This window comes from Salvelinus sp. IW2-2015, linkage group LG23 (assembly GCF_002910315.2).
Source record: "Salvelinus sp. IW2-2015 linkage group LG23, ASM291031v2, whole genome shotgun sequence".
Taxonomy (NCBI): domain Eukaryota; kingdom Metazoa; phylum Chordata; class Actinopteri; order Salmoniformes; family Salmonidae; genus Salvelinus; species Salvelinus sp. IW2-2015.
Window position 1 is genome coordinate 47,918,862 of NC_036863.1, and position 27,730 is coordinate 47,946,591.

The 27,730-nt window shown below is 41.1% G+C and overlaps 1 protein-coding gene across 1 annotated transcript; it reads right to left on the minus strand.

Moving 5' to 3' along the window:
* Window positions 1–3,525: 3,525 nt before the first annotated feature.
* On the minus strand, window positions 3,526–27,624 carry LOC111950984 (septin-4-like). The gene is made up of 11 exons (XM_023968926.1): window positions 27,616–27,624; window positions 18,361–18,600; window positions 11,298–11,394; window positions 11,032–11,118; window positions 10,680–10,803; window positions 10,371–10,505; window positions 10,173–10,290; window positions 9,704–9,805; window positions 4,028–4,124; window positions 3,753–3,898; window positions 3,526–3,585 (listed from the first exon to the last, which is right to left on the minus strand). The coding sequence occupies exons 1-10, from the start codon at window positions 27,622–27,624 to the stop codon at window positions 3,780–3,782; spliced, it is 1,128 nt and encodes a 375-aa protein (XP_023824694.1). The 3' UTR covers window positions 3,526–3,585; window positions 3,753–3,779.
* Between the last annotated feature and the right edge of the window lie 106 nt (window positions 27,625–27,730).

A 27,730-nucleotide genomic window follows, 5' to 3' on the forward strand; every position in this document is an offset into this window, starting at 1 on the left:
CAAACTCCACCATTGTTATGAACGTTCTTAAACCGCCCTCTGCCAGCAGAGGTGCCCAAAGTCGTGATAGAGGCTAACGACTTTTGTCTAAATGGTCTGGAAATATGATGACATTGCTAAAGTAGGCAGATCTTTAGTAGGAAACAACTTTGCCATCATTATCATGTTGAAAGGATGGCAAGCTGTCATTAGCTAACAAAATTTGTCAAAAACATAGCTAGCAATGCTAACGGTTGCTAGCTAAAATCCGCGTCTCCCCCCAATCTTAACATAATACTGCAACTAAAGTAAATATGGGAACATCAAAATTATGACTAAAGGTTAATTGAATATGCTCGATCAGTCAGTCGGACATGCTTTACAGATAGGGGCTTGCTTGTTCTTGAGAATAGCCATAGCTAGCTACCATATTGATCCTCTCGAGAGTATCTCATTTCAGTGCATCATTCAGACATAGTTTGTTAACTAGTTGGTTGTGCTAGAGAATATATGCTAGCTAATTGTTTCAACGCAACTTCCAAATATGAAATTACAAGACAAAAGGGACACTTACCTAAACTCTTCCTCTATGTCCTCTTAGTTGCAAAGGTAGGAGCTAGTCTCCTTCCAAGAGACTTCTGCCCAAATGCAGTCCATGGGGTCTAGAAGTAAATGTCTGACTTTGTTTTGGGTCACCACATAACCCGTTCGGATGCATTAGTTTGTATCCATGAAATGTCCCCAGGGGCGAAAATCTGATATCAACCTTGGAGGGGACAATTACATGACATTTTCTCAGGAGCAATTCCTGAGGGGGACACCAAAAGTAGTGCTGTAACACATAGACTATGTTGTAATATGTTAAATGTATATTGAGGGACCATAATCACTACTACTGGATAATTGTTAGGTACAGTAGTTAACTGAAGGGTTGTCCCAACTTGTTTAAATCATTATAATACTAATAATAATAATAGTTATAGCAGTGTTCCTTATCAGTGCAGTGTTCCTCTCTCTTGAAACGTCAACACTCTGTTTGCAAGAGTTTGCGGTTCTATAAATTGTGGGTGTGGCTGATATGGTTCTGTGTCATCACTGAGGTAACTGGACGATGCTGTGCCACTGTCCCCTATACTGGTGCTGCTGGCAACAAGGGTGACACCTGGTCCTGCCGTGGCTGTGACACTGTCCTCTGAAGTCTCTCTCCTTGGCTCTTTCCCTTTCACCACCCTCACTGACTCACAGTCTGTCTCCTAGAAAATAAATAAGGTGTTTGCTGTACTCCTAACTACCGGTACCCCAAACTACACAATTAATCACAACAGCAATACCATTGCCTTAAACAAATKTTGGTTCAGTCACCAGTTTAAGTTGAGAGTGGGGGTATCCATGGCATTTTCCAATTATGTCCCTATTTTACAAATAAAAAAAACTGAGAACCTTTCATAATGTTGCCAAACAAAGACTCAACAAACTTACCTGAGACTCCCTGTCTCTGCCAGTCTGTCCCTGCATATCTGTCCCCAGCTCTGCTGTCTGTGTGCCATCTGTTGCCTGCTCTGCCTAATGACATCATTGTGAAACATTTCCATTAGCATTTCACTTCTTTCTTATGAACATTTTATCAACTGGTCTTTGAGATATTAGGCTACTAGAGTTCTTACTTTGCGTRTTGGTGTACTGAAAAATACTCTGATGTCCGTCTTTTTACTTTTTTCTGACATTTTTCTACCTGGCTGGCTGGCTGGCTGACCGGTCTAGCTGCACACACACACATTTACACAACACATGCTGCAACGTTTTGAAATTTTAACCTAGTTTGTTTCATATTGGCAGGCTTCCAACAATAGCTGAATTTGCAAAGCTAGCGAGCACCAATTCCGTTTCTGTGGTGTTTGCTATAATCTTTGCTACCTGGTTAAAGGTGAAAAAAAAATATATATTCACTAGCGACAATTTTGCTTTTGCAACGAGACCATTTAATATATTTAAGACAATGGTATAAGAGAGTGTAGTTCTGTTCAGTTTGGACTTCAGTTTATCGCTAACCTTATCACAGGGACTTTGAAGCACTACAGCTGCATGCTAATCTTGGAATAAACTCACGATAGCAAATATTCCATCTTTGACGACGCCACATAAATGGAATAGGTACTAGCTAGCTTGATAGTTAATGTTTGCTTTAGTTTGCGCGCTAGCTCTGCAAATTCAGCTAGTGTGTGAACCCTGCAACCTTAAAAAAAAATATACATTGCTATGGCGCGATTGACTGGATTACCTCACGTCAGTTACGTACACTGAGTGCCTTTCGGAGAGTAGATACGAACCCTCTGTTACCTTGCAAGCTAAAGAACTGGCAGTGGATCAAATCATTGTGGGGCAAAGGGCGGGGGGGTCGCAATCTTGTGAAACTTAAAAACGCGCTATTAAGTGTCTATAATCAGCACAAGTGCTTTCATTGCGTATTATTAATATTATTGAAATTACATAGTTATGTTTACAGTGATATATTGGGGGGGACAAATCATATTTTTCCCAGGATGGGGGGGTCGTGTCCCCCCCGTCCCCCCTGGGATTTCCGCCTATGAATGTCCCATGTCTGCCCAGTTGATCAAGACGGAATAACGTTATGTCAAGGAGGTCCGATAGTTTTTTCTGTCTGCCTTAGAGAACTCAGATTTCTTTGCAATGTAGGTAAACTACTGACAACACCATCTACAGTATATTGCACAATGACAGGAATATCTCCCAATGCCTCAAATTGTGGAGAAAAATAAAACCGGCCATAATGTCATGCTGTGCATGAGATGAAGTCAAGCCGGCCAAGTACCCTATGCTAACATTTCAGCATAATAAAGGCTCTCTCTCATAATAACATGCAATCAGCTTATTTCGTATTAACTTGATCTTTCATGTCTTAAAGTAATGGACTGTCGTTTCTCTTTGCTTATTCGAGCTGTTTTGCCATAATATGGACTTGGTCTTTTACCAAATAGGGCTATCTTCTGTATACCACCCTACCTTGTCACAACACAACTGACTGGCATTAAGGAAAGAAATACCCCAAATGAACATTTAACAAGGCACACCTGTTATTTGAAATGCATTCCAGGTGACTACCTCATGAAGCTGGTTGAGAGAATGCCAAGAGTGTGCAAAGCTGTCATCAAGGCAAAGGGTGGCTACTTTGAATAATCTTAATTATAAAATATTTTTTTGATTTGGTTACGACATGATTACATATGTGTTATTTCATAGTTTTGATGTCTTCACTATTATTCTACAATGTAGAATGTAAAAATAAAAATTTCAAAATAAAGAAAAACCCTTGAATGAGTAGGTGTTCTAAAACTTTTGACCAGTAGTGTATGCATTCCTCACTGAAGTCAAAAGCATTTTGTCTTGTCATCTAGCACAATAGAATGAGAAAGATTGAAAACAAACTAAACTGACACAGTATACTGTACACACAGTATCAAAAAGTGAAACCGATACTACATTTAGCTTGTGACTTTATTCCAGTAATAGTGAAAGCAGTGTTTTGTTTCTTTTGTTTTACACCAAAGGCCTCCCGGATTAGATTGTAGTGTGGCAGAAGTCATAATCCTAAAAGAGAATGAAGTTAATGGAGATTTTACATATTGGCAATAAAGTATTATTCTATTCAATTAATAACTTATTTAATACGATCAATATTATTTCATCAATCAACAAAAAAAAAAGACCAAAATCATAAGCACAAGGACAAATCTCTTTCGCGTGTGTCTCCCTACCACATCAATGCATTGGCTCTTGCACAGCTACTGTGCTCTGTAACTCTCGTAGTGTGTGTCATGGGTCATGTCCTTCAGGTCCTGCATATGAGTCCTCACCAACATGTTCCTCAGGTGGACAAAGTCACTGTGATATGGGTTCTCCACTGACAGCACAACAAGACAACAGTGAACTGCAATAAACTTAAATGGAGTGTACAGTACATTTATCTCAAGTTCACTTACAAGGTGTGTGAGTGTGCATGTTCGTGTGTGTGTCTGTATTTATTCTGCACCTTCCACCACTCCCCAGGGGTAGAGACGGGCGCGGATCCGCCGACCATTAACATCCACCACCATGTTACTGCCAATCACTGCAAACGGAACGCTCCTCTGACAGAGAATGATAGACAGAAACTTATAGAACACACTTCCTCATTTAGCAGCAGGGTAAATCCATTTGAACGGATTAGATTTTTTGTTGTTGTTATTGATAGCATCCCTTTTGATTTAAACAAAACTTTCCTTACATGTTTGCCCATGGAAGAGTAGGTCAAAAAGGGACTTTTTTGACCTGAATGCAAAAACATTTAGGAGATAAAGGGCCTCAAAGTTCACCCATTTTGCATACCTTACGAGACAATGTCTTATTACTGGAAAAGATAAACGGTTGAGTTTGATTTCATTTAAAAGCTTACAGTGTTGTCAAACTATTTTATTATATAATTATAAAAAATAAAACATTTTTAAACCTTTAATGTCAATTATCTAAAAACGTGTCAACTCAGATTGTCATTCGCATATGTGGTAGCTTAGACCCTATTTCACATCTGAAGCTTTTGTGTTGTGTCCGCCATCGGTTGGGACAACATACTCTTGAATAAAGCGTGGGTGTCATTTCAAGCATAGAAATAAGTCGGAATTGACCTGTTCCTTCAGACCACTGCAATTTAGCTGGTACACCCCTCACCCACCAACCGGCGAGGACGCTGTAATCAACTTATCTGATAAGGTACTTACTACACATCAGGCGTCTGCTTTAAGCAAAGGCCTCCCTTTTGTCCCCACATGAAACAAACTCTTTTGAGATAAAGAGTGATCTTTTTTAGCTTAAAAAAAAAAATCTAATTTAGGCATATGTTTGGCAAGTCTAATGACTCCAATGATGCACAAAGGGCCAATATCTCTGTGTACAAACCCAAGAGTATATTTATGCCTCAAGTATCAAATCCTTCCATTCACACCTTCTGTAGAATTGTGGAACAGAATGTTTTACATTTTTCATTCCAAACTGACTTATTCCCCAAAGAATGTGAGCCGAGAGGAAAGACTAGCTATTCAGGAACTTGGATTGTCATTAAACCTGCCGATAAAGGAGGGGCTATAGTCATTCACAATATAAGGCAGAAGATTATCACCAGCCTGATGAACATTTCTATAGGAAATTCAGAACTGACCCTACATCGGACTCCCAGACAAAGATAACCAACTATTTGCTGTTGATTTGCTGTTGATCAGAACTGGATCTCTAAACATGAATTTGACTACCTTCAATGCAAATTCCTTGTCATACCTGTCATATGCTACCTAAGATCCATAAGAGCTTATACAAACCTAAGGGCAGACCCAAAATTGCCAGTATTGACTCTCTTCTGAAGCCACTCGCCAACTTTGTTGATTCCTTCATTAAGCCGATTGTGCAAAAACTCCCAGCATTCGTCTAAGATTCCACAGATGTGATTAACAATATATCAGAACTGTCTAACTTCCCTGACAACTTATTGGCTACATTTGATCTAGAGATCCTCTACAGGAATCTCTCATGAAAAAGGCCTAGATGCACTGGGATATTACCAACAGGACCGTCACGAAGAAATGTCACCACCTAGTGAATTTATCTGTGAACTGGCTTCTCTAGTTCACAAGCTCAACTACTTTAACCTTTGAAAAACACTTTTTCCTTTGTTAGTAGAGTTGCTATGGGCTCCACCTTTGCCCCTAATTATGCTCATTTATACGTGAGCCATTTTGAGCAAACGTTTCTGTGATGAGACCAGAAACCCTTACTTCTCCAAGATCCTCCAATGGTTTAGGTATATTGCTGAAATTCTGTGTGGATTGGCACTGAACAAGACTGAGTTCACTTCCTTTTTGAACAATAGGAACACTGACCTGAAGTCTCTATTGAATATGACCATAAGCGGGTCAATTTCTTGGACATGTGGATCGAGGTTGCTAATGGGGAACTTATCACCACTCTATATCAGAAGAGACTGACAAACACATTTCTCCTAGCAAGTAGCGCTCATCCTAGTGCCCAAGAGCCAGTTCTGTAGGCTCAAACATGTGCGTCATTCGACAGAGGACTATATTGATAAAGCTGTCAACATGAAACAATGTTTGCTGGACAGGGGTTACTCCACTCCGTGTTTGGAAGAGGCATACCGAATTGCGCTCTCTAAACCTCGCTAGGATATACAAAAAAAAGTTCAAACTTCTGAGTTGTTTGTTACTTGCATTTCTACATTCACTGGCATATGCTCACCTCAGACCCAGCACAGGAATTCAAGGATCCCCTTTATTCATCTACAAACGGGACCCCAATTTTCAGTTGACTAGTCCGTGCCAGCCTCAACACGGGTTCTAAACAAACCCTCCACAAACTACCCCTGTGGCAATTGAGCTCAGTGCAACACCAATACAACACCTCAGCGTTCCGACACCCTAGGTCTGGAAAAACACAGCGTTAAAGGCCATAATAAAATGTGACTTACATCCTACGCTGTTTGTGATAACATGTACGTGGGCAAGACATCCAGAAGCTTGAAATAGAGAATAAGTGAACATAAGAGTTCTATAAAGACACCAGGATGAAAATGACCAATGCTTGTCAATTTGTACAGTGCTCAGCGTCTTCTCTACACTTAAAGGGCATTGAGAAGGTGGAAGTGTCATCAATCTGAGACGACGACAGTAAACTCTGGCAGAGAGAACTCTTTTGAAGATTTTTTATACGAGGGTCAAGTTATAATTCCTATTGTCATCATCTTACACACACCCTCCCCGTTATTAGGGTGTCCTGTATTCATGACGGCCCTAGTGGCCCAATTCTTCCTCGACAGGTTACCTTTATCTAGTTATTTTCTAGATTTCTCCTGGTTCTATATTTGAATGTGTCCACATACAACACTATATACAAAAGTATGTTTTCCTTCTTGTCTTTTGCCTTTTTTTCTCTCTTTGAGAGTATGGGTTCCTTATACTAACACCACATTCCCTGTGTAGATGTGTTTTTGTTCTAGTAGAAATCCATATCATGTTCTGTTCTATCCTGTAATGACACCTTGTGGATACTTTAGATTACAGGTGTTTGCAATTACCTCTGGCTCACTGTGTGGCCTTACCTGTCCCACTTTTGTTTGTGGAGTTATGCTCTGATGAAGGTCGATTGACCGAAAGCTTGGATATAATTAAAATACATTCGCATCTGACTGGAAGTGAGCACGCCCCCATTCTCATCGACGGGGCTGTAGTAGAGCAGGTTGAGAGCTTCAAGTTCCTTGGTGTCGACATCACCAACAAACTAGAATGGTCCAAACACACCAAGACAGTCGTGAAGAAGGCACGACAAAACCTATTCCCCCTCAGGAGACTGAAAAGATTTGACATGGGTCCTCAAAAGATTCTACAGCTGCAACATTGAGAGCATCCTGACTGGTTGCATCACTGCCTGGTACGGCAATTGCTCGGCCTCCAACCGCAAGGCACTACAGAGGGTAGTATGTGCAAGCCAGTACATCACTGAGGCTAAGCTGCCTGCCATCCAGGACCCCTACACCAGGCGGTGTCAGAGGAAGGCCCTAAAAATTGTCAATTCGCCCATTCTTCACGGCAAAACTGCTCCAGCAAGTTGGATGGGTTCTGCTGGTGTACAGCAATCTTTAAGTCATACCACAGATTCTCAATTAGATTGAGGTCTGGGCTTTGACAAGGCCATTCCAAGACATTTAAATGTTTCTCCTTAAACCACTCAAGTGTTGCTTTAGCAGTATGCTTAGGGTCATTGTCCTGCTGGAAGGTGAACCTCCGTTCCAGTCTCAACCCTCAAGAATTTCCCTGTATTTAGCGCCATCCATCATTCCTTCAATTGACCAGTTTCCCAGTCCCCGCCGATGAAAAACATCCCCACAGCAAGATGCTGCCACCACCATAATTCACTGTGGGGATGGTGTTCTCGGGGTGATGAGAGGTATTGGGTTTGTGCCAGACATTAGCATTTTCCTTGATGGCCAAAAAGCTACATTTTAGTCTCATCTGACCGGAGTACCTTCTTCCATATGTTTGGGGAGTCTCCCACATGCCTGTTGGAGAACACCAAACGTGTTTGCTTATTTTTGTCTTTAAGCAATGGCTTTTTTATGGCCACTCTTCCGTAAAGCCCAGTTCTGTGGAGTGTACGGCTTAAAGTGGTCCTATGAACAGATAATCCAATCTCCGCTGTGGATCTTTGCAGCTCCTTCAGGGTTATTTTTGTTGCCTCTCTGATTGCTAATTGAAATGCATTCCAGGTGACTACCTCATGAAGCTGGTTGAGAGAATGCCAAGAGTGTGCGAAGCTATCATCAAGGAAAAGGGTGGCAACTTTGAAGAATCTGAAATATATTTTGATTTTGTTTAAAACTTTATTGGTTACTATATGATTCCATATGTGTTATTTCATAGTTGATGGTCTTCACTATTATTCTACAAATGTAGAAAATAATAAAAATAAAAACCATTGAATAAGTAGGTGTGTCAAAACGTTTGACTGGTACTGTATATGTTGGAGGTCAATGAAGGGTGAATTAGAACTTTGTGTATAGAAAGTTATTGAGTGAGACAAGGGGAAGTGCAGAAAGTTCATATTCTGTTTAAACATGTTATTGCGGAATATTAATATTTCTAAAGGAAGGAGGCAAACGGTAGCAGTCTTGTTTCAGTTCCTGATAAGGCAGGCCAGCTGCTGTGGAACTAGGACAATGAGGGATGTGGAACTCAACTCAAGATAAGTCAACAGACTGCTGGGAGGGGGGCCATAGGGGTCCACCCTGAAGACTATCTGACTACAGTCCTATCCCATATTCACACACTTCCATACCCATGAGGGTCCTAGATTTAGGCAGGGCCATGACAATACAAGTTAGAGGAACAATTCTCAGTCTGTTCCTCTTACACATACAAGAAGGTGACTGCCTAGTCAGATGGTATAAATATGTTATTTTGTGACTTGTATGTTGTGTTCGCAGCAGAAGCACCCAGTGGGTTGAATAAACACGGTTTTAGCTTTTTCTAGACGTCTGAGTTTTTACTCGGTTTGTTCAGAACCTAACAATATATATATATATATATAACAACACACACACACGACTGACATTGCTTGTCCTAATATTTCTTCATTATTTTACTTTTTATATGTGTGTATTGTTAGATTTTACTGCAGTGTTGGAGCTAGGGACACAAGCATTTCACGACACCCGCAATAACATTGCTAAATGTGTAAGCAACCAATAAAATTTGATATTTGAATTTGAAAGAAATCAGAGATTAGAATCTTTTTGATAATTGACGTTAAAAATAACAAATATATTTTAAAGAAATTATAAAAGTTTGACAACCCCGTTTGGAGGCTTTTAAATTATATAAATCTCAACCATTTATCTTTTCCAGTGATGAGGAAATGGATGTCTCATTGTACGGTGGGGGATACAAAATGGGTAAACTTTGAGCACCTTTATCTCTTGAATGTTTTGGCATACAGGTCCAAAAAGTCAATTTCAGAGCACTTCTACAATGGGCAAATATGTATGGAAGGTTTTGTTCAAATCAAAGGGTGTGCTGTCAAAAAGTGATTGAATTCAAATGGTTTTAACCAACATTTTGCTGACAAAACTGTTATTATTGTCATCATCATCCGTCTGTCTGTTCGTTTTCACCTTGAGCTCCATGTCCTGCCTCCTGAACTCCTCGTCCTCATCAGAGTCACAGTCTGGTAACTGGTAGATCTTTAACCTGTACTTATCTATCTCACTTAGGATCTGTATGGGGGAGGAAGAAGGGGGAGGGAGGGGGAGAGTTAAGTAGAGAAAAAGGGAGGGAGAATACAAGGGATAGGGGAGCGGGGTAGGGGGAAGGGGAGATATAGAAGGCAAGAAAGGGGGAGGGAGAGGGGAAGCGAGAGAGAGGGGGAGTGAGGGGGAGATAGTGGGTAAGAGAGTGAGAAGGAGCAGGAGGAAGGGGGAAAGGGAGGGAGTTAGGTTTACAGGCAAAAACCTCTGGCTTCTATTTTAGAGTGAAAATGTGTAATAAAGGTAAAATATCTGCACGGTGAAATAAACAATTGGTGGGAAAGGTGATAGCTTGAGACATGTCACTAACTAGGGTCTGGAAAACTATTTTATTTACCCTGCTCTTCTTCTTCTTGACCTCATCATAAGTGAGACTATCAGATTTGGCCACAACAGGGATGATGTTGACTTTGTCCTGCAGAGCCCTCATAAACTCTACATCCAATGGCCGCAGACTGACAACACACACACAGACACACAGTGTGTAACGTTTGTATAGGTTGAGTGTGTAGTATGAGTGTGTGTAGTATGGTACCCATGTCCGAAGGGAGAGATGAAGTAGAGGCAGCAGTGGACTCTGTTATCCTGGATGTTCTTTCTGTTCAGGCCGAATTCATCCCTGCGGTACTGTTCAAACTGATGGTCAATGTAGTCGGACACACACTTATAGCTACAGCAGCACACACACACACAGGACAGAAGTGTGTGTAAGTACAGCTCCCATGACACACATTCACAAGCGCGCACAATGGCTCTGGGGAGGACTGTCATTTTGAGACTAGGCTAAGCTTATTACTATTTAGCGTCTTTATGACTCTACATGTACCGGTGAATACCTATATACCTGTCTGTATTATTGATAGCATCTCCATAGCCTTGTGTGTCCACTACGTTGAGTTTGAGCTTCACTCCCTTCTCCTCGATGCACACTGTGTTCTTAGTGATGCCCACAGTCTGAGCCAGCCTCTCTGGACAACACACAGATGCGCGCGCACACACACACACACACACACACACACACAAAAACACACACATTCACAGGCATACACAGAAGATCAGAGGTTGTATAAAATCAATCTTGTAGATCAGGGTTGGGTAGGTACAGTAGAGACAAACCACTCCACAGGATACAACTTGATGTTGCAGAAGTACAATAGCAACAGTAATGGACCCCCATTGAGAAATCACACTCTCACCCTCTGCATTCAGCACCTTCCTGTCCTTGTAGAGGTCTGTAAGGAACAGACTGTTGACTAGTGTAGATTTACCCAGACCAGACTCTCCTAGAGAAAGAGGGAGGGAGAGAATGATGAAGAGAATGAGGGAGATGGAGCGCAAGAGATCCTGCTTAGCCGAAGGACCCTGATCATATCCATGCTAAATACTTCTAATTTAGCAGTGGAAGCATTGTCATGAAAGTGAACAAACTACAATTCCCTGACAGCCCTTCCCCTGTCCTCACCTACCACCATCAGAGTGAACTCAAATCCCTTCTTCACTGACTTCCTGTGTACCTGGTTGGGCAGAGTAGCAAAGCCTACATACTCCCTGTCCTGGTCCTGCAGGGGTTGACCACATGACAAACCAACATAAAGCAAAGACAAACAGATTATACTGTAACTCACTATTCGCAAAAAAGAGAATATACTGTACTCACTGCATGCATAAAATAAACTCAGCAAACAAAGAAAACGTCCCTTTTTCAGGACCCCGTCTTTCAAAGATTATTCGTAAAACTCAAAATAACTTCACTGATCTTCATTGTAAAGGGTTTTAACACTGTTTCCCATGCTTGTTCAATGAAACATAAACAATTAATGAACATGCACCTGTAGAACGGTCGTTAAGACACTAACAGCTTACAGAGGGTAGGCAATTAAGGTCACAGTTCTGAAAACTTAGGGCACTAAAGAGGCCTTTCTACTGACTCTGAAAAACACCAAAAGAAAGATGCCCAGGGTCCCTGCTCATCTGGGTGAACGTGCCTTAGGCATGCTGCAAGGAGGCATGAGGACTGCAGATGTGGCCAGGGCAATAAATTGCGATGTCCATTCTGTGAGACGCCATTTACAGCGCTACAGGGACAGGACAGACAGCTGATCGTCCTTGCAGTGGCAGACCACGTGTAACAACACCTGTACAGGATGGGTACATCCGAACATCACACCTACGGGACAGGTACAGGATGGCAACAACAACTGCCCGAGTTACACCAGGAATGCACAATCCCTCCATCAGTGCTCAGACTGTCCGCAACAGGCTGGACTGAGGGCGTGTAGGCCTGTTGTAAGGCAGGTCCTCACCAGACATCACCGGCAACAACGTCGACTATGGGCACAAACTCACCGTCACTGGACCAGACAGGACTGGCAAAAAGTGCTCTTCACTGACGAGTCGCGGTTTTGTCTCACCAGGGGTGATGGTCGATTTTGCATTTATAATCGAAGGAATGAGCATTACACCGAGGTCTGTACTCTGAAGCAGGATCGAATTGGAGGTGGAGGGTCCTTCATGGTCTGGGGCGGTGTGTCACAGCATCATCGGACTGAGCTTGTTGTCATTGCAGGCAATCTCAACACTGTGCATTACAGGGAAGACATCCTCCTCCCTCATGTGGCATGTGGCAAAATAGATTTGTATAGAAAACACTAAAGTTTCCAAAACTGTTAAAATAATGTCTGTGAGTATAACAGAACTGATATGGCAGGCGAAAACCTGAGGAAAATCCATCCAGGAAGTGGGATTTTTTTGTGGGTTCTTTTCTATTGAATGCCTATAGAGTATCTAAATGGTTAGGATCCAGATTGCAGTTCCTATGTCTTCCACCAGATGTCAACAGTCTTTAAACATTGTTTCAGGCTTGTTATCTGAAAAATGAAGAAGAATGAGACCATTTTGTAAGTGGACTGTAGAATCAAGCAGAGCTGGTTTGCGCACTTAACCGATTGCGCGCCCGTCGTTATTTTTCCTTTCTACTGAAGACGCTATTGTCCGGTTGAAATATTATAGATTATTTAGACAATAGACAACCTGAGGATTAATTATAAACATCGTTTGACATGTTTTGATGAACTTCACCGGTACTATTATGATGTTTTCTGCATGTTTTGACCGCCTTTGAGCCAGTGGATTACTGAATAAAACGCGCCAACAAAACAGAGTTTTTGGATATAAAGAGGGACTTTATTGAACAAAACAAACATTTATTGTGTAGCTGGGACTCTTGTGACTGCAACCAAAAGATGATCTTCAAAGGTAAGTGATTAATTTTATCGCCATTTCTGACTTTTGTAATTCCTTTACTTGGTTGTAAAATGTTTGTATGCTTTTGTAAGCGGGGCGCTGTCCTCAGATAATCGCATGGTATGCTTTCGCTGTAAAGCCTTTTTGAAATCTGACAAAGCAGCTGGATTAACAGGAAGTTAATCTTTAAGCCTATGTATAACACTTGTATTTTTATGAAAGTTTATTATGACTATTTCTGTATTTTGAATTTGGCGCTCTGCAATTTCACCAGATGTTGGCCAGGTGGGACGCTAGGTTAAATTTATCAACCAAAAAGTTAGCTTATAACAGTGAACCTTTTTTGTGGGATACACAAGGCAATTCGAAGTCTTGTGGCATATTTTGGTTAAACTATCCCCAATTCAATACACTGTAGTAGCGTATACACAATACGCTACTACACTGTCTGAGCCAAGGACCACATGCTTTCTGTTAAGTTTTGATTACAATACTGGGTGAGGTGAATATATTTTATATGACATACATGCTTTTTTGCTAACTAGTAAATAGTAGCCTACAGCAAAGTGTGTTTAAATAATTTCTAACTTGTTAGCAATTTCTGCTAGGTAGTTTTTGCTACCATGTGGGGTTTAGCTTGCTTGAGCCTTCTAACTGAGGAGTGTTAATTCACCTGTTTCCAAACATGTTTCATTTTAGGAGTTATTTAATTTAACTGTTAATCTGTACATGGCATTGTATTTGGGTTTTCTATTTACAATTTTTTCTCTAATCTTTACAGGGAAATGCCACGGGCACTATCTGATGTGTGGAGACATTTCACTGCAGCTAATGTAGAAGGAAAAGCTGTGTACATTTGCAAATACTGTGCCAAATAATGTGAAGAATGCAACAAAGATGCAGAATCATCTGGCCAAGTGCATAAAGTTCCCTCAGTGCTCACAACAAGCAACCTCTGACAAAAGTCCCTCTACTTCTATTCGAGGTGAAAATGAAGGATCAGACACCTTATCGATAGCAACAGCTCATGGTCCTCCTAGAATCTGAAGTTTTTTTTAACTCAATGGAGGAACGTAGTCAGAGAAAGGCTGATGAATGTCTTGCTCGAGCTGTGTATGCAACTGATTCACCTCTGATGCTCACAGGCAGTGTGTATTGGAAGAGATTTCTGAATGTTCCTCACCCAGCATACACCCCTCCAACCAGACATGCTTTATCTACTCTTTTGCTGGATACAGAGTTCAACAGAGTTCAAGTGAAGGTCAAGCAAATCATAGAGAAAGAAGACTGTATTGCAATCATCTCTGATGGGTGGTCAAATGTTCATGGGCAAGGAATAATTAACTACATCTCCACCCCTCAACCAGTATTCTACAAGAGCACAGACACAAGGGACAACAGACACACTGGTCTCTACATTGCAGATGAGCTGAAGGCAGTCATCAATGACCTTGGATCGTAGAAGGTATTTGCACTGGTGATAGACAATGCTGCAAACATGAAGGCTGCTTCGTCTAAAGTGGAGGAGTCCTACCCTCACATCACACCTATTGGCTGTGCTGCTCATGCATTGAATCTGCTCCTCAAGGACATCATGGCACTGAAAATAATGGATACACTGCCAAGGAAATGGTTAGGTAGGTGAAGGGTCATCAAGTTATAGCAGCAATCTACCTCACCAAGCAAAGTGAGAAGAATAAGAGCACCACATTGAAGCTGCTCAGCAACACCCATTGGGGTGGTGTTGTCATCATGTTTGACAGTCTCCTGGAGGGGAAGGAGTCTCTCCAAGAAATGGCCATATCATAGTCTGCCGATATGGACAGCCCCATCAAGAGGATCCTCCTGGATGATGCATTTCGGGAGAGAGTGGTATGCAGCCTGAAACTCCTGCAACCTATAGCAGTAGCCATTGCACGGATTGAAGGAGACAATGCCATCCTGTCTGATGTTCAGACTGCTTGCAGATGTAAGATAAGAAATCCGTACTGCCCTGCCCACTTCACTGTTGCTCCAAGCAGAGGAAACCACAGTTCTGAAATTCATCAAAAAGCGTGAAGACTTCTGCCTGAAGCCCATACACGCCGCAGCGTACATGTGGGACCCTAAGAGCATCATTTTACAGATGTATGTTGAAAACGTTTTTGGGAGAAGTGATGGATCATTGGGGATCAATCAATATTACCTTTCTTTTGTTGTTCAATGAAATCATCCCATGTGAAGAGTCAACTCATTTAATAAAGTTAAAATTGTAACAAAATGTTTATTTTTATTTATATTGGAAGGATTTAATCATTTGCAATTATGTCAACTTACAATAAGGTCAAATGTTTATGTTTCTGTCTCCATATGATATGGTAAATATATCTAATTCAAAAAACATCTACATTTAATGGTCTAAATATTAATTTGCATATATATACAGTGGGGAGAACAAGTATTTGAAACACTGCCGATTTTGCTGGTTTTCCTACACATGTAGAGGTCTGTAATTTTTATCATAGGTACACTTCAACTGTGAGAGACGGAATCTAAAATTGTATGATTTTTAAGTAATTAATTTGCATTTTATTGCATGACATAAGTATTTGATACATCAGAAAAGCAGAACATTTAATGATTTGGTACAGAACCTTTTGATTGCAATTACAGAGATCATACGTTCTGTCAGTTCTTGACAGGTTTCGCACACACTGCAGCAGAGGGATTTTGGCCCACTCCTCCATAGACCTTCTTCCAGATTCGCTTCAGGTTTTCGGGGGCTGTCGCTGGGGCGATACGACTTTCGTTCCCTCCAAATACTTTGGCCGTATTGGGTTCGAGGTTCTGGAGACGTGGCATATGCCACTCCAGGACTTGAGATGCTTCCAACTCCTTAGTTGCCCTGGCATGTGTGTTTCGGGTCGTTGTTCGATGCTGGAAGACCCAGGCCACAGAGCCCATCTGTCAATGCTCTTACTGAGGGTAAGGAGGAGATTGGTTGCAAGACTTTCGCGATACATGGCCCCATCCATCCTCCCCTCAATACGTGCGTCATTCCTGTCCCCTATGGCAGAAAGCATCCCCAAGAATGATGTCTTCACCTCCATGCTTCCACGGTTGGTGAATGGTTGTTCTTGTGGTTGTACTCATCCTTCTTCTTCCTCCAAACGGCGAGGTGAGTTTAGACCAAAAGCTCTATTTTTGTCTCATCAGACCACATGACCTCCCATTCCTCCTCTCTGGATCATCCAGATGGTCATTTGGCAAAATTCAGACGGGCCTGGACATGCTGCTGGCTGAGCAGGGGGACTCCTTGCAGTGCCGCGTGCATTTTAAATCCATGACGGCGTAGTGTGCTACTAATGGTTTTCTTTGAGACTGTTTGCCAGCTCTCTTCAGGTCATTGACCAGTTCCTGACGTGTAAGTTCTGGGCTGATCCCTCACCTTCCTCATCACATGATCGTCCCACGATTTGTGAGATCTTTGCATTGAGCCCGGGACCGAGGGGGTGATTGTGAAACCGTCACCTTTATTACTTCGTTCCATTTTTCTAATTATTGCGCCAAACAGTCTGCTTCGCAACCAAGTGCGCTTGACTATTGTCTGTCAGCCCATCCCGCCTTGTGCCAGGGTCTACAATTGTATCCCCTGATGCCTTACACAGCCTCTGGTCTTGGCCATTGTGGAGAGGTTGGAGTCTGTTTGATTGAGTGTGTGGACAGGTATCTTTTATGCAGGTAACGAGTTCAAACAGGTGCAGTTAATACAGGTAATGAGTGGAGAACAGGAGAGCTTCTTAAAGAAAAACTAACAGGTCTGTGAGAGCCGGAATTCTTACTGGTTGGTAGGTGATCAAATACTTAGGTCATGCAATAAAATGCAAATTAATTACTTAAAAATCATACAATGTGATTTTCTGGATTTTTGTTTTAGATTCCGTCTCTCACAGTTGAAGTATACCTACGATAAAAATGACAGACCTCTACATGCTTTGTAAGTAGGAAAACCTGCAAAATCAGCAGTGTATCAAATACTTGTTCTCCCCACTGTATTTCGCTACCCCCAGTTTTTTTCTACAAAACTTCATCTAAAACTGTTGAATGGGTTTCCTGTAAACAATAGATATTATATTCCTTCTCTTTTAGCCAGGTAAATACTGATCGTCTTTTCTTATTATCTGCTAGGCCATTACAATTGTAACTGGCTATACTTATTTCACCACTTACCATAATGAGACAACTTTCAAGAATTTTTTTCAAAATATATGTTTGTAACGTACCATTAAAAAGTAACATGATGATTGAGTGTCTATATAGCTGTACCATGATATTTGCATTTCTACTAAGTAAACCTCCAATTGGTCCCTACTATTCCACCCGCTAAAAGCCCTCATCATCCCGAGTTGGGTTGTAAATCCCAATGCCCGGCAGACCACCCTCGACCCCCTGTATCCCATTAGCCCTGAACCGACTGGGATCCATCCTTTGAAAAGAGCACACAGTGCTCACACATGCGTACTATTGTTTGTACAGATGAACGTGGTACCTTCAGGCGTTTGGAAATTGCTCCCAAGGATGAACCAGACTTGTGGAGATCTACAATTTTTTTTCTGAGGTCTTGGCTGATTTCTTCTGATTTTGATGATGTAAAGCAAAGAGGCACTGAGTTTAAAGGTAGGCCTTGAAATACATCCACAGGTACACCTCCAGTTGACTCAAATGATGTCAATTAGCCTATCAGACGCTTCTAAGGCCATGACATAATTTTCTGGAATTTTCCAAGCTGTTTAAAGGCACAGTCAACTTAGTGTATGTAAACTTCTGTCCCACTGGAATTGTGATACAGTGAATTATAAGTGAAATAATCTGTCTGTAAACAATTGTTGGAAAAATTAATTGTGTCATGCACAAAGTAGATGTCCTAACCGACTTTCCAAAACTATAGTTTGTTAACAAGAAATTTGTGGAGTGGTTGAAAAACGAGTTTTAATGACTCCAACCTAAGTGTATGTAAACTTCTGACTTCAACTGTTTCCACCTCTGAATATTCTCCAAAATGTGCAACCCTACACTGTGCCTAAAGCCTAATTGTGAACTTACACAAGTAAGCAACGCAAGAACACACCTACACAAAATGGCTGTTCTGCGTACTTGCGTAGCAAAAATATGCAGACATGTGCAATCCCGCAATTTGTATCTCGACGCAACTACACAGGGTCGCAATTGTGTGAAGCCAATTGGGTCTTTCTGTGTTTACTTCCTTAAGGAATAAATTCGGCTTTAGGCCGTAGCTACATTACCTCAGAGGTGTAGGGGTCTAGGCAGCCCCAGGGGCTCTTGGATAGTGGGTGGCGGTCAGAGGTCCAGCTGGTGGGTGTGGCCAGGTAGCGGTGTTCCGGGAGAGGGGAGGAGTAACAGAAGTTTTCGGAGATCGATCCTGTGCCCTGGTGGGAGGAACAGTTGTAACTGTCCTGGGGAAACTCCCTGAGGAAACTCTCCATACTTAAGTTACCCATTTCATCTATAGCCAGGCTGGAGAACTAGACAGAACAGAGGACAGAGAGGAGAGATGAGAACGAGTGTGAGAGGAGAGGGAGGGTTGTATAGGAAGGAGAAGTGGAGAGGGGGAGAGGAGAGGGAGGGGGATAGATTCCTTATTAAAATGGTGTGGTTTGTGCTACTGTATGTCTGAGTGTAGGGTTTACAATAGCTTACATATGGAGAAAAAAATCTGATGACACTTCATCATCATGGGCATGGCACAGTGATAGCAACAATATTTTTGGAGATACTGTTTTAACTGCTTTCTGTGCACCCTACTTACCTCTCCATCTGAAGGCAGTGCAGGTATGGTGGCAGAGAGAGAGAGACACACACACACATATTCAGGATCATAAAGAGAGAGGGGACCAGAATGATGTCAGCACAATTTCAACACCAAAGGGCAGAATCTTACTGTTATATTATAGGCTAGCCTACACCTGCTGAACATAACATCAAAATACCTCAATTGCAGCCAAGAAATGTGTGAGTATCTGACAGACAGCAATAAGCTACATTTCTATTGATTATGCAGGGCTCTACGGTGACATTTTTTACAAGGAGCAAATGTGCTCTAAGTAGAAAGATGTAGGAGCACAATAAAAATATTTGAGGTATTAAAGCGGCAATCCGCAGTTGAAACAATAAAACATTCTCAGCGCCACTGTTTCTGTAAAAGGTTGAGGGACGCGGCTGGAGAAACGTAACCACACTAAAATTCATAGACAGATGGATGCATCCATGATATCAAAATGACAGTTTGAACCATGTTTTGAGGCTACACAGTGTTTATTTACATTTAGTTTGTTTACAAACCTTGGAAAAATAAGCGTATATTTTGGCTTCTGATGTGATACGACAGTTAAACTAAGCTCATGGGGCATTTAAAAGTGATATTCTTCAATAATCAATGGGTTTACATCATTCCTTTATAAGTCCAAAAAGTGATGTAGTAACTGCAGCAAGCCCCTTTAAATTATAAGAATTGCCAGCAATAACAAAATACAGGGTTTAGGAGCACCAGAAAAATGTATTTTTAAGATTGGGCCTATGAATCCTAGCTACTTTTGAAGCAGTCCCTTTTCCTTTCTTTGTGTCACCACATATTTGCACTACTGTGGCTGCGGGACATTCCAACAATTATTCCATGAGTGATTTTTTCTTCCTAGGGGCACTGGTTCCAGGTAGCACAGCAAATTCCATGTAGCACAGCTGGCCACTCCATTATAGACAGAATACCAGCTGACAGCTTCTTCCCTAAATAGTTGGAGCTGTACCTTCGGTCATTGTCCTGTTCTAGGAGGAAATTGGCTCCAATTAAGCGCCATCCACAGGGTATGGCATGGAGTTGCAAAATGGAGCGATAGCCTTCCTGCGTCAAGATCTCTTTTACCCTGTACAAATCTCCCACTTCACCATCACCAAAGCATCCCCAGACCATCACATTGCCTCCACCATGCTTGACAGATGGCGTCAAGCACTCCTCCAGCATCTTTTCATTTTTTTCTGCGTCTCACGAATGTTCTTTTTAGTGATCCGAACACCTCCAAATTAGAATGGTCTGTCCCTAACACTGTTTTCTAATCGTCCTCTGTTCAGTGTCTGTGTTCTTTTGCCCATCTTAATCTTTTATTTTTATTGGCCAGTCTGAGATATGGCTTTTTCTTTGCAACTCTTGCCTAGAAGGCCAGCATCCCGGAGTTTCCTCTTCACTGTTGACATTGAGACTGGTGTTTTGCAGGTAATATTTAATGAAGCTGCCAGTTGAGGACTTTTGAGAAACAGATGCCTCACACGTGACACTCTATTGTACTTGTCCTCTTGCTCAGTTATGCACCGGGGCCTCCCACTCCTCTTTCTATTCTGGTTAGAGACAGTTTGCCCTGTTCTGTGAAGGGAGTAGTACACAGCGTTGTATGAGATTTTCAGTTTCTTGCCAATTTCTCGCATGGAATAGCCTTCATTTCTCAGAACAAGAATACTGACGAGTTTCAGAAGAAAGTTCTTTGTTCCTGGCCATTTTGAGCCTGTAATCGAACTCACAAATGCTGATGCTCCAGATACTCAACGGTGGCCAGTTTTATTGCTTCTTTAATAAGTACAAGTTTTCAGCTGTGCAGACATAATTGCAAAAGGGTTTTCTAATGATCAATTAGCCTTGTAAAATGATAAACTTGGATTAGCTAACACAACGTGCCATTGGAACACAGGACTGATGGTTTCTGATAATGGGCCTCTGTACGCCTATGTTGATATTACATAAAAAAAACTGCCGTTTCCACCTATAATAGTCATTTACAACATAAAAAATGTGTCTACACTGTACTTCTGATCAATTTTATGTTATTTTAATGGACAAAAAAAAGCTTTTCTTTCAAAAAGGACCCCAAACTTTTGAACAGTAGTGTCATAAACCCTCAAAGTTCCAGGAGCATACCACCCTGCATACCACTGCTGGCTTGCTTCTGAAGCTAAGCAGGGTTGGTCCTGGTCAGTCCCTGGATGGGAGACCAGGTGCTGCTGGAAGTGGTGTTGGAGGGCCAGTAGGAGGCACTCTTTCCTCTGGTCTAAACAAAGATCCCAATGCCCCAGGGCAGTGATTGGGGACACTGCTCTGTGTAGGGTGCCGTCTTTCGGATGGGACGTTAAACGGGTGTCCTGACTCTCTGAGGTCATTAAAGATCCCATGGCACTTATCGTAAGAGTAGGGGTGTTAACCCCGGTGTCCTGGCTAAATTCCCAATCTGGCCCTCAACCATCACGGTCACCTAATAATCCCCAGTTTACAATTGGCTCATTCATCCCCCTCCTCTCCCCTGTAACTATTCCCCAGGTCGTTGCTGCAAATGAGAACGTGTTCTCAGTCAACTTACCTGGTAAAATAACGGTAAAAAAAAAAAAAAATGACAGCAAGAAATCCAAACCAGTCTAAAAAAAAAATAAAGGGATGTGATATACACTATATATACAAAAGTATTTGGAGACTCCTTCAAATTAGTGGATTCGGCCATTTCAGCCACACCCGTTGCTGACAGGTATATAGAATCGAGCACACAGCCATGCAATCTCCATTGACAAAACATTGGCAGTAGAATGGCTCTTACCCAAGAGCTCAGAGACTTTCAATGTGGCACCGTCATAGGATACCACCTTTCCAACAAGTCAGTTCTTCAAGCTTCTGCACTGCTAGAGCTGCACCGGTCACCTGAAAGTGCTGTTATTGTGAAGTGGAAACGTCTAGGAGCATCAACGGCCCAGCTGCAAAGTGGTAGGCCACACAAGCTCACAGAACGGGACTGCTGAGTGCTGAAGCGTGTAAAAATGAATCCCAGTTCACCATCTGGCAGTCCGACGGACAAATCTGGGTTCACCATGCGCAATGCCAAGTGTCGGTTGGAGTGGTGTAAAGCTCGCCGCCATTGGACTCTGGAGCAGTGGAAACGCATTCTCTGGAGTGATGAATCACGCTTCACCATCTGGCAGTCCGACGGTCAAATCTGGGTTTTGCGGATGCCAGGAGAAGGCTAACTGCCCCAATGCAAAGTGCCAACTGTAAAGTTTGGTGGAGGAGGAATAATGGTCTGGGGCTGTTTTTCATGGGTCGGGCTAGGCCCCTTAGTTCCAGTGAAGAGAAATATTAACTCTACAGCATACAATGACATTCTACACGATTCTGTGCTTCCAACTTTGTGGCAACAGTTTGGGGAAGGCCCTTTCCTGTTACAGCATGACAATGCCCCCGTGCACAAAGCGAGGTCCATACAGAAATGGTTTGTCGAGATCAGTGTGGAAGAACTTGACTGGTTTGCACAGAGCCCTGACCTCAATTCCATCAAATACCTTTGGGATGAATTAGAATGCCGACTGCAAGCCAGGCCTAATCGCTCAACATCAGTGCCTGACCTCACTAATGCTCTGGTGGCTGAATGGAAGCAAGTCCCCACAGCAATGTTCCAACTAGAGGTCGACTGATTATGATTTTTCAACGCCGATACTGATTATTGGAGGATCAAAAAAAGCCGATACCGATTAATCGGAAGATTTTTTTAAATTTATTTGTAATAAGGACAATTACAACAATACTGAATGAACACTTATTTTAACACATCAATAAAATCAATTTAGCCTCAAATAAATAATGAAACATGTTCAATTTGGTTTAAATAATGCAAAAACAAAGTGTTGGAGAAGAAAGTAAAAGTGCAATATGTGCCATGTAAGAAAGCTAACGTTTAAGTTCCTTGCTCAGAACATGAGAACATTTGAAAGCTGGTGGTTCCTTTTAACATGAGTCTTCAATATTCCCAGGTAAGAAGTTTTAGGTTGTAGTTATTATAGTAATTATAGGACTATTTCTCTCTATACAATTTGTATTTCATTAACCTTTGACTATTGGATGTTCTTATAGGCACTTTAGTATTGCCAGTGTAACAGTATAGCTTCCGTCCCTCTCCTCGCTCCTACCTGGGCTCGAAGCAGCGTTACCCATGCAGAGCAAGGGGAATAACCACTCCAAGTCTCAGAGCAAGTGATGTTTGAAACACTATTAGCGCGCACCCCGATAACTAGCTAGCTATTTCACATCGGTTACACCAGCCTAATCTCGGGAGTTGATAGGCTTGAAGTCATAAACAGCGCTGTGCTTGCGAAGAGCTGCTGGCAAAACACACGAAAGTGCTGTTTGAATGAATGCTTACGAGCCTGCTGCTGACTACCACCGCTCAGTCAGACTGCTCTATCAAATATCAAATCATAGACTTAGTTAAAACATAACACAGAAATACGAGCCTTTGGTCATTAATATGGTCGAATCCAGAAACTATCATCTCGAAAACAAGACGTTTATTCTTTCAGTGAAATACGGAACCGTTCCGTATTTTATCTAACGGGTGGCATCCATAAGTCTAAATATTCCTGTTACATTGCACAACCTTGCACAATTCTGGCAAATTTGGCGGCCCAAACTGTTGCATATACACTGACTCTGCGTGCAATGAACGCAATAGAAGTGACACAATTTCACCTGGTTAATATTGCCTGCTAACCTGGATTTCTTTTAGCTAAATATGCAGGTTTAAAAATATATACTTCTGTGTATTGATTTTAAGAAAGACTGATGTTTATGGTTAGGTACACATTGGAGCAACGATACGCACCGCATCGATTATATGCAACGCAGGACACGCTAGATAAACTAGTAATATCATCAACCATGTGTAGTTAACTAGTGATTATGATTGATTGATTGTTTTTTTATTAGATAAGTTTAATGCTAGCTAGCAACTTACCTTGGCTTCTACTGCATTCGCGTAACAGGCAGTCTCCTCGTGGAGTGCAATGTAATCAGGTGGTTAGAGCATTGGACTAGTTAACTGTAAGGTTGCAAGATTGAATCCCCCGAGCTGACAAGGTAAAAATCTGTCATTCTGCCCCTTAACGAGGCAGTTAACCCACCGTTCCTAGGCCGTCATTGAAAATAAGAATGTGTTCTTAACTGACTTGCCTAGTTAAATAAAGATTAAATAAAGGTGTAAAAAAAAAAAATTATAATAAAAATAAATCGGTGTCCAAAAATACAGATTTCCGATTGTTATGAAAACTTGAAATCGGCCCTAATTAAATCGCCCATTCCGATTAATCAGTCGACCTATAGTTCCAACATCTAGTGGAAAGCCTTCCCAGAAGAGTTGGCTGTTATAGCAGCAAAGGGGGGACAAACTCCAGATTAATGCCCATGATTTTGGAATGATATTTTCGAGGAGCAGGTGTCCACATACTTTTGGTCATATAGTGTATCTGAAATGTTGTAATAGCATTATTGTCAACCTAAAATTATGTAATATGTTTTATACCAATTTTCTGTATAAATACCCTCTAAAATATATGTAAACAGACCATAAATGCCTACATTTCAGTGGTGTAAAGTACTTAAATAAAAATACTTTAAAGTACTACTTAAGTTGTTTTGGGGGGTATCTGTACTTTACTATTTATATTTTTGGCAACTTTTACTTTTCCTTCACTACAGTCCTAAAGAAAATAATGTACTTTTTACTCCATACATTTTCCGACACCCAAAAGTACTCATTACATTGTGACAGAAAATGGTCCAATTCGCACACTTATCAAAAGAACATCCCTTATCATCCCTACTGCCCCTGATCTGACGGACTCAATAAACACAAATTCTTTGTTTGTAAATTATGTCTGAGTGTTGGAGTGTGCCCCTGGCTATCCGTCAATAAAAATGTTTTTAAAAATTGTGCCTTCTGGTTTGCTTAATATAAGGAACTTGAAATGATTTATACTTTTACTCTTGATGCTGAAATGTACTTAAGTAATTCCATTTACGTTTAATACTTAAGTATACTTAAAACCCAAATACTTTTACTCAAGTAGTATTTTACTGGGTGACTTGAGTCATTTTCTATTAAGGTATCTTTACTTTTACTCAAGTATGACAATTGAGTACTTTTTCCACCACTGCTAAATTTGAGTTGAGTTCTTGGAAAGCTATATGTGCTATTATATGATAAAATATCAGTACTTGTTGCAATTACAACTTGTCTAAGTCCTATCCTCAACTGATTTCAGCCAGTGTATTGCTGTAAATTGACTGCATTGTTTGAATAGAATGTTGGCATATTGGCAGTTTATTAGAAAAAATTTATGGAATCATTCCTCTAAAACTGTCTGGCTAGCTAACAAACATACAGTGCAGATAAATTCTTCTAATTCATTATTTTACACAATATCTTTTCACAGCACTGGTAAACCATGGTTGACCAACTCCCTGACCTTTATCCTATCATACGGTTCATGTCCATTCTAGTATTCTAATTAAGCATTAAGGCCCAAGGAGGTGTGGTATATTGCCCATATACCACCTTTAATTCTTTTTTTTTAGCATATTAATTAAGCATTAAGGCCCAAGGAGGTGTGGTATATTGGCCATATTTCACAAACCCCTGAGGTGCTTTATTGCTGTTAGATACTGGTTACCAACGTTATTAGAGCGTTACAAATAAATGTCATACCCATAGTACATGGTCTGATATTCCATGGCTGTCAGCCAATCAGCAATCACGGCTCGAACCACCCAGTTTGTAATTCTTAATTATATGCCCAGAAATGTTAAAGTATGTCATGTTGCTAGGTAGCCAATGTGCCTGTGCAGCTAGCTTTACTAATAGCTAGAATTTGTAGAAAGTCATTTGGCTACAACTAGCTATCCCAAGATGTACTCTTAAAGAGCCAACTGTTACTCCCTAAGGTCCAGGGCCCTTATATGTTATTTACTGAGGTAGACTGGCTTTGGGAGCCAAAACAGCCATATACTCAATCTAAACAGGCATCGATTCTCAATCGTGATATCTAGAAACATGAAGCCCTTTACTTTCATATGACATCAAAATAACTTCACAAATGCAACATATAGACTCACTGTTTTAACCAGATTTCACTTTTGCAGCCGACAGTATTTTTTAATGACAAGTTTTGGGAGCCTTCTTCCATTACACAGGTGTTCAGAGCATGCTAGATAGCTAATTAGCACTCAGTCTTCCGTAAACACGCGCTGTAACATGGAGATATGGCTGTCTGGGAACACTAACCCTAAGGTGTGTATCAAACATTGTTTATTATTACAATATTTCTTGATGATATAAAACGGTCCTTATGCTTCCCAAAACGTACCGCAAGCGATGCGTATTAATGTTCAGACCGAGAATTTGGGCTCTTAATGAAACTCACCAGTACAGAAAATGCCTTCATCCAATGACTTACGTGTAATGTAATGAAACGGAGTCATGATCACAGGCTAGATAACTAGTTACCAAGACGTTTAAGAATTGAATTCACCCTCACCACGCTGTAACTAACATCATGTAGCTATGTACACAGACATGGACACCTGCAAATAAGACTTATTAGACTAGCCTACCTGGAAGGCCTTCATCTGTCTGTGTGCCTGGAGTGGAAAAATGTTTAAGGTTTTAGCTAATAAAAGTTAGCTTTGTAACCAACTCAAATGGCATAATGCCATGGTATGACTAAATAACCCATGTCCAACTTATCTCTATACAACAAAGTCACACATGGACAAGTGGGAAGCAGGGAAGTTATGATTTGTTTGCTAGTTGCCTCAACCTGGTCTCAGAGCACTTCATATTAATCCGAGAAACTCACATTTAGTTTGATATGTTACGTTTAGTATGGTATGTATTCATTTCTGGATATCCATCATCAATTTCGTATAATGTTACGAATTACAATTTGTATGACTTGTTAAGAACTTGAAAGATGTACAATATGTTACGAATTCTAGTCAATGCCACTCCGAAATTGCTCGTCCTAATATTTATACATTTCTTAATTACCTTTTTACTTGTATATGTGTGTATTGTTAGATATTACTGCACTGTTGGAACTAGAACACAAGCATTTCGCTACACCAGCAATAACATCCGCTAAATATGTGTATGTGACCAATAAAACTTGATTAGAATTTTCTAAAAGTATGATATGTTACAAATTCTAATTTGTTGTGGCTAACATTAGCTAGGTGGCTCTGGTTAGGAGCAAAAAAGTAGTTGAAGTTGCTCATTAGCTAGCTAAAGTTCTCCGTGATGAGATTCGAACAAGCAACATTTGGGCGGCTAGATGTTCGCGTTTTGTCTTGTGTAGCTAACGTTAACCATATCAAACCTAAGAAATCATACTAACTTGTACATCCCGGATTTACATTTACTATGCTACGTCTAGTCTACTATGTATGAGACCAGGGTGGCTACCTAGGTAACATTCTCACTGTAGCATGGAATCGAAGCTGTTTTCAACCCACAATAAAAGACACAAGGCAAGCTAACGTTAGCTGGAGACAGCCAATAGCTTATTTGGTGTAACGTTATACTGTAAAAGCAAACGGGACGGGTGAAAATAAAGGTGTTATTTTAGTAGATATTGATGTGGCTGGCTTATTATGGTCTAATTTTTTGTCTACAATTTGTGTTTACCTTGTTCATCGTTGTACATTGTATTTATGTTGTCATTAGATAGCGAGGTTCTCAACGGTTAGAAACGTTACATTTAAAAGTAGGCTATATAACCACTGCGTTCAGGCACCAACAT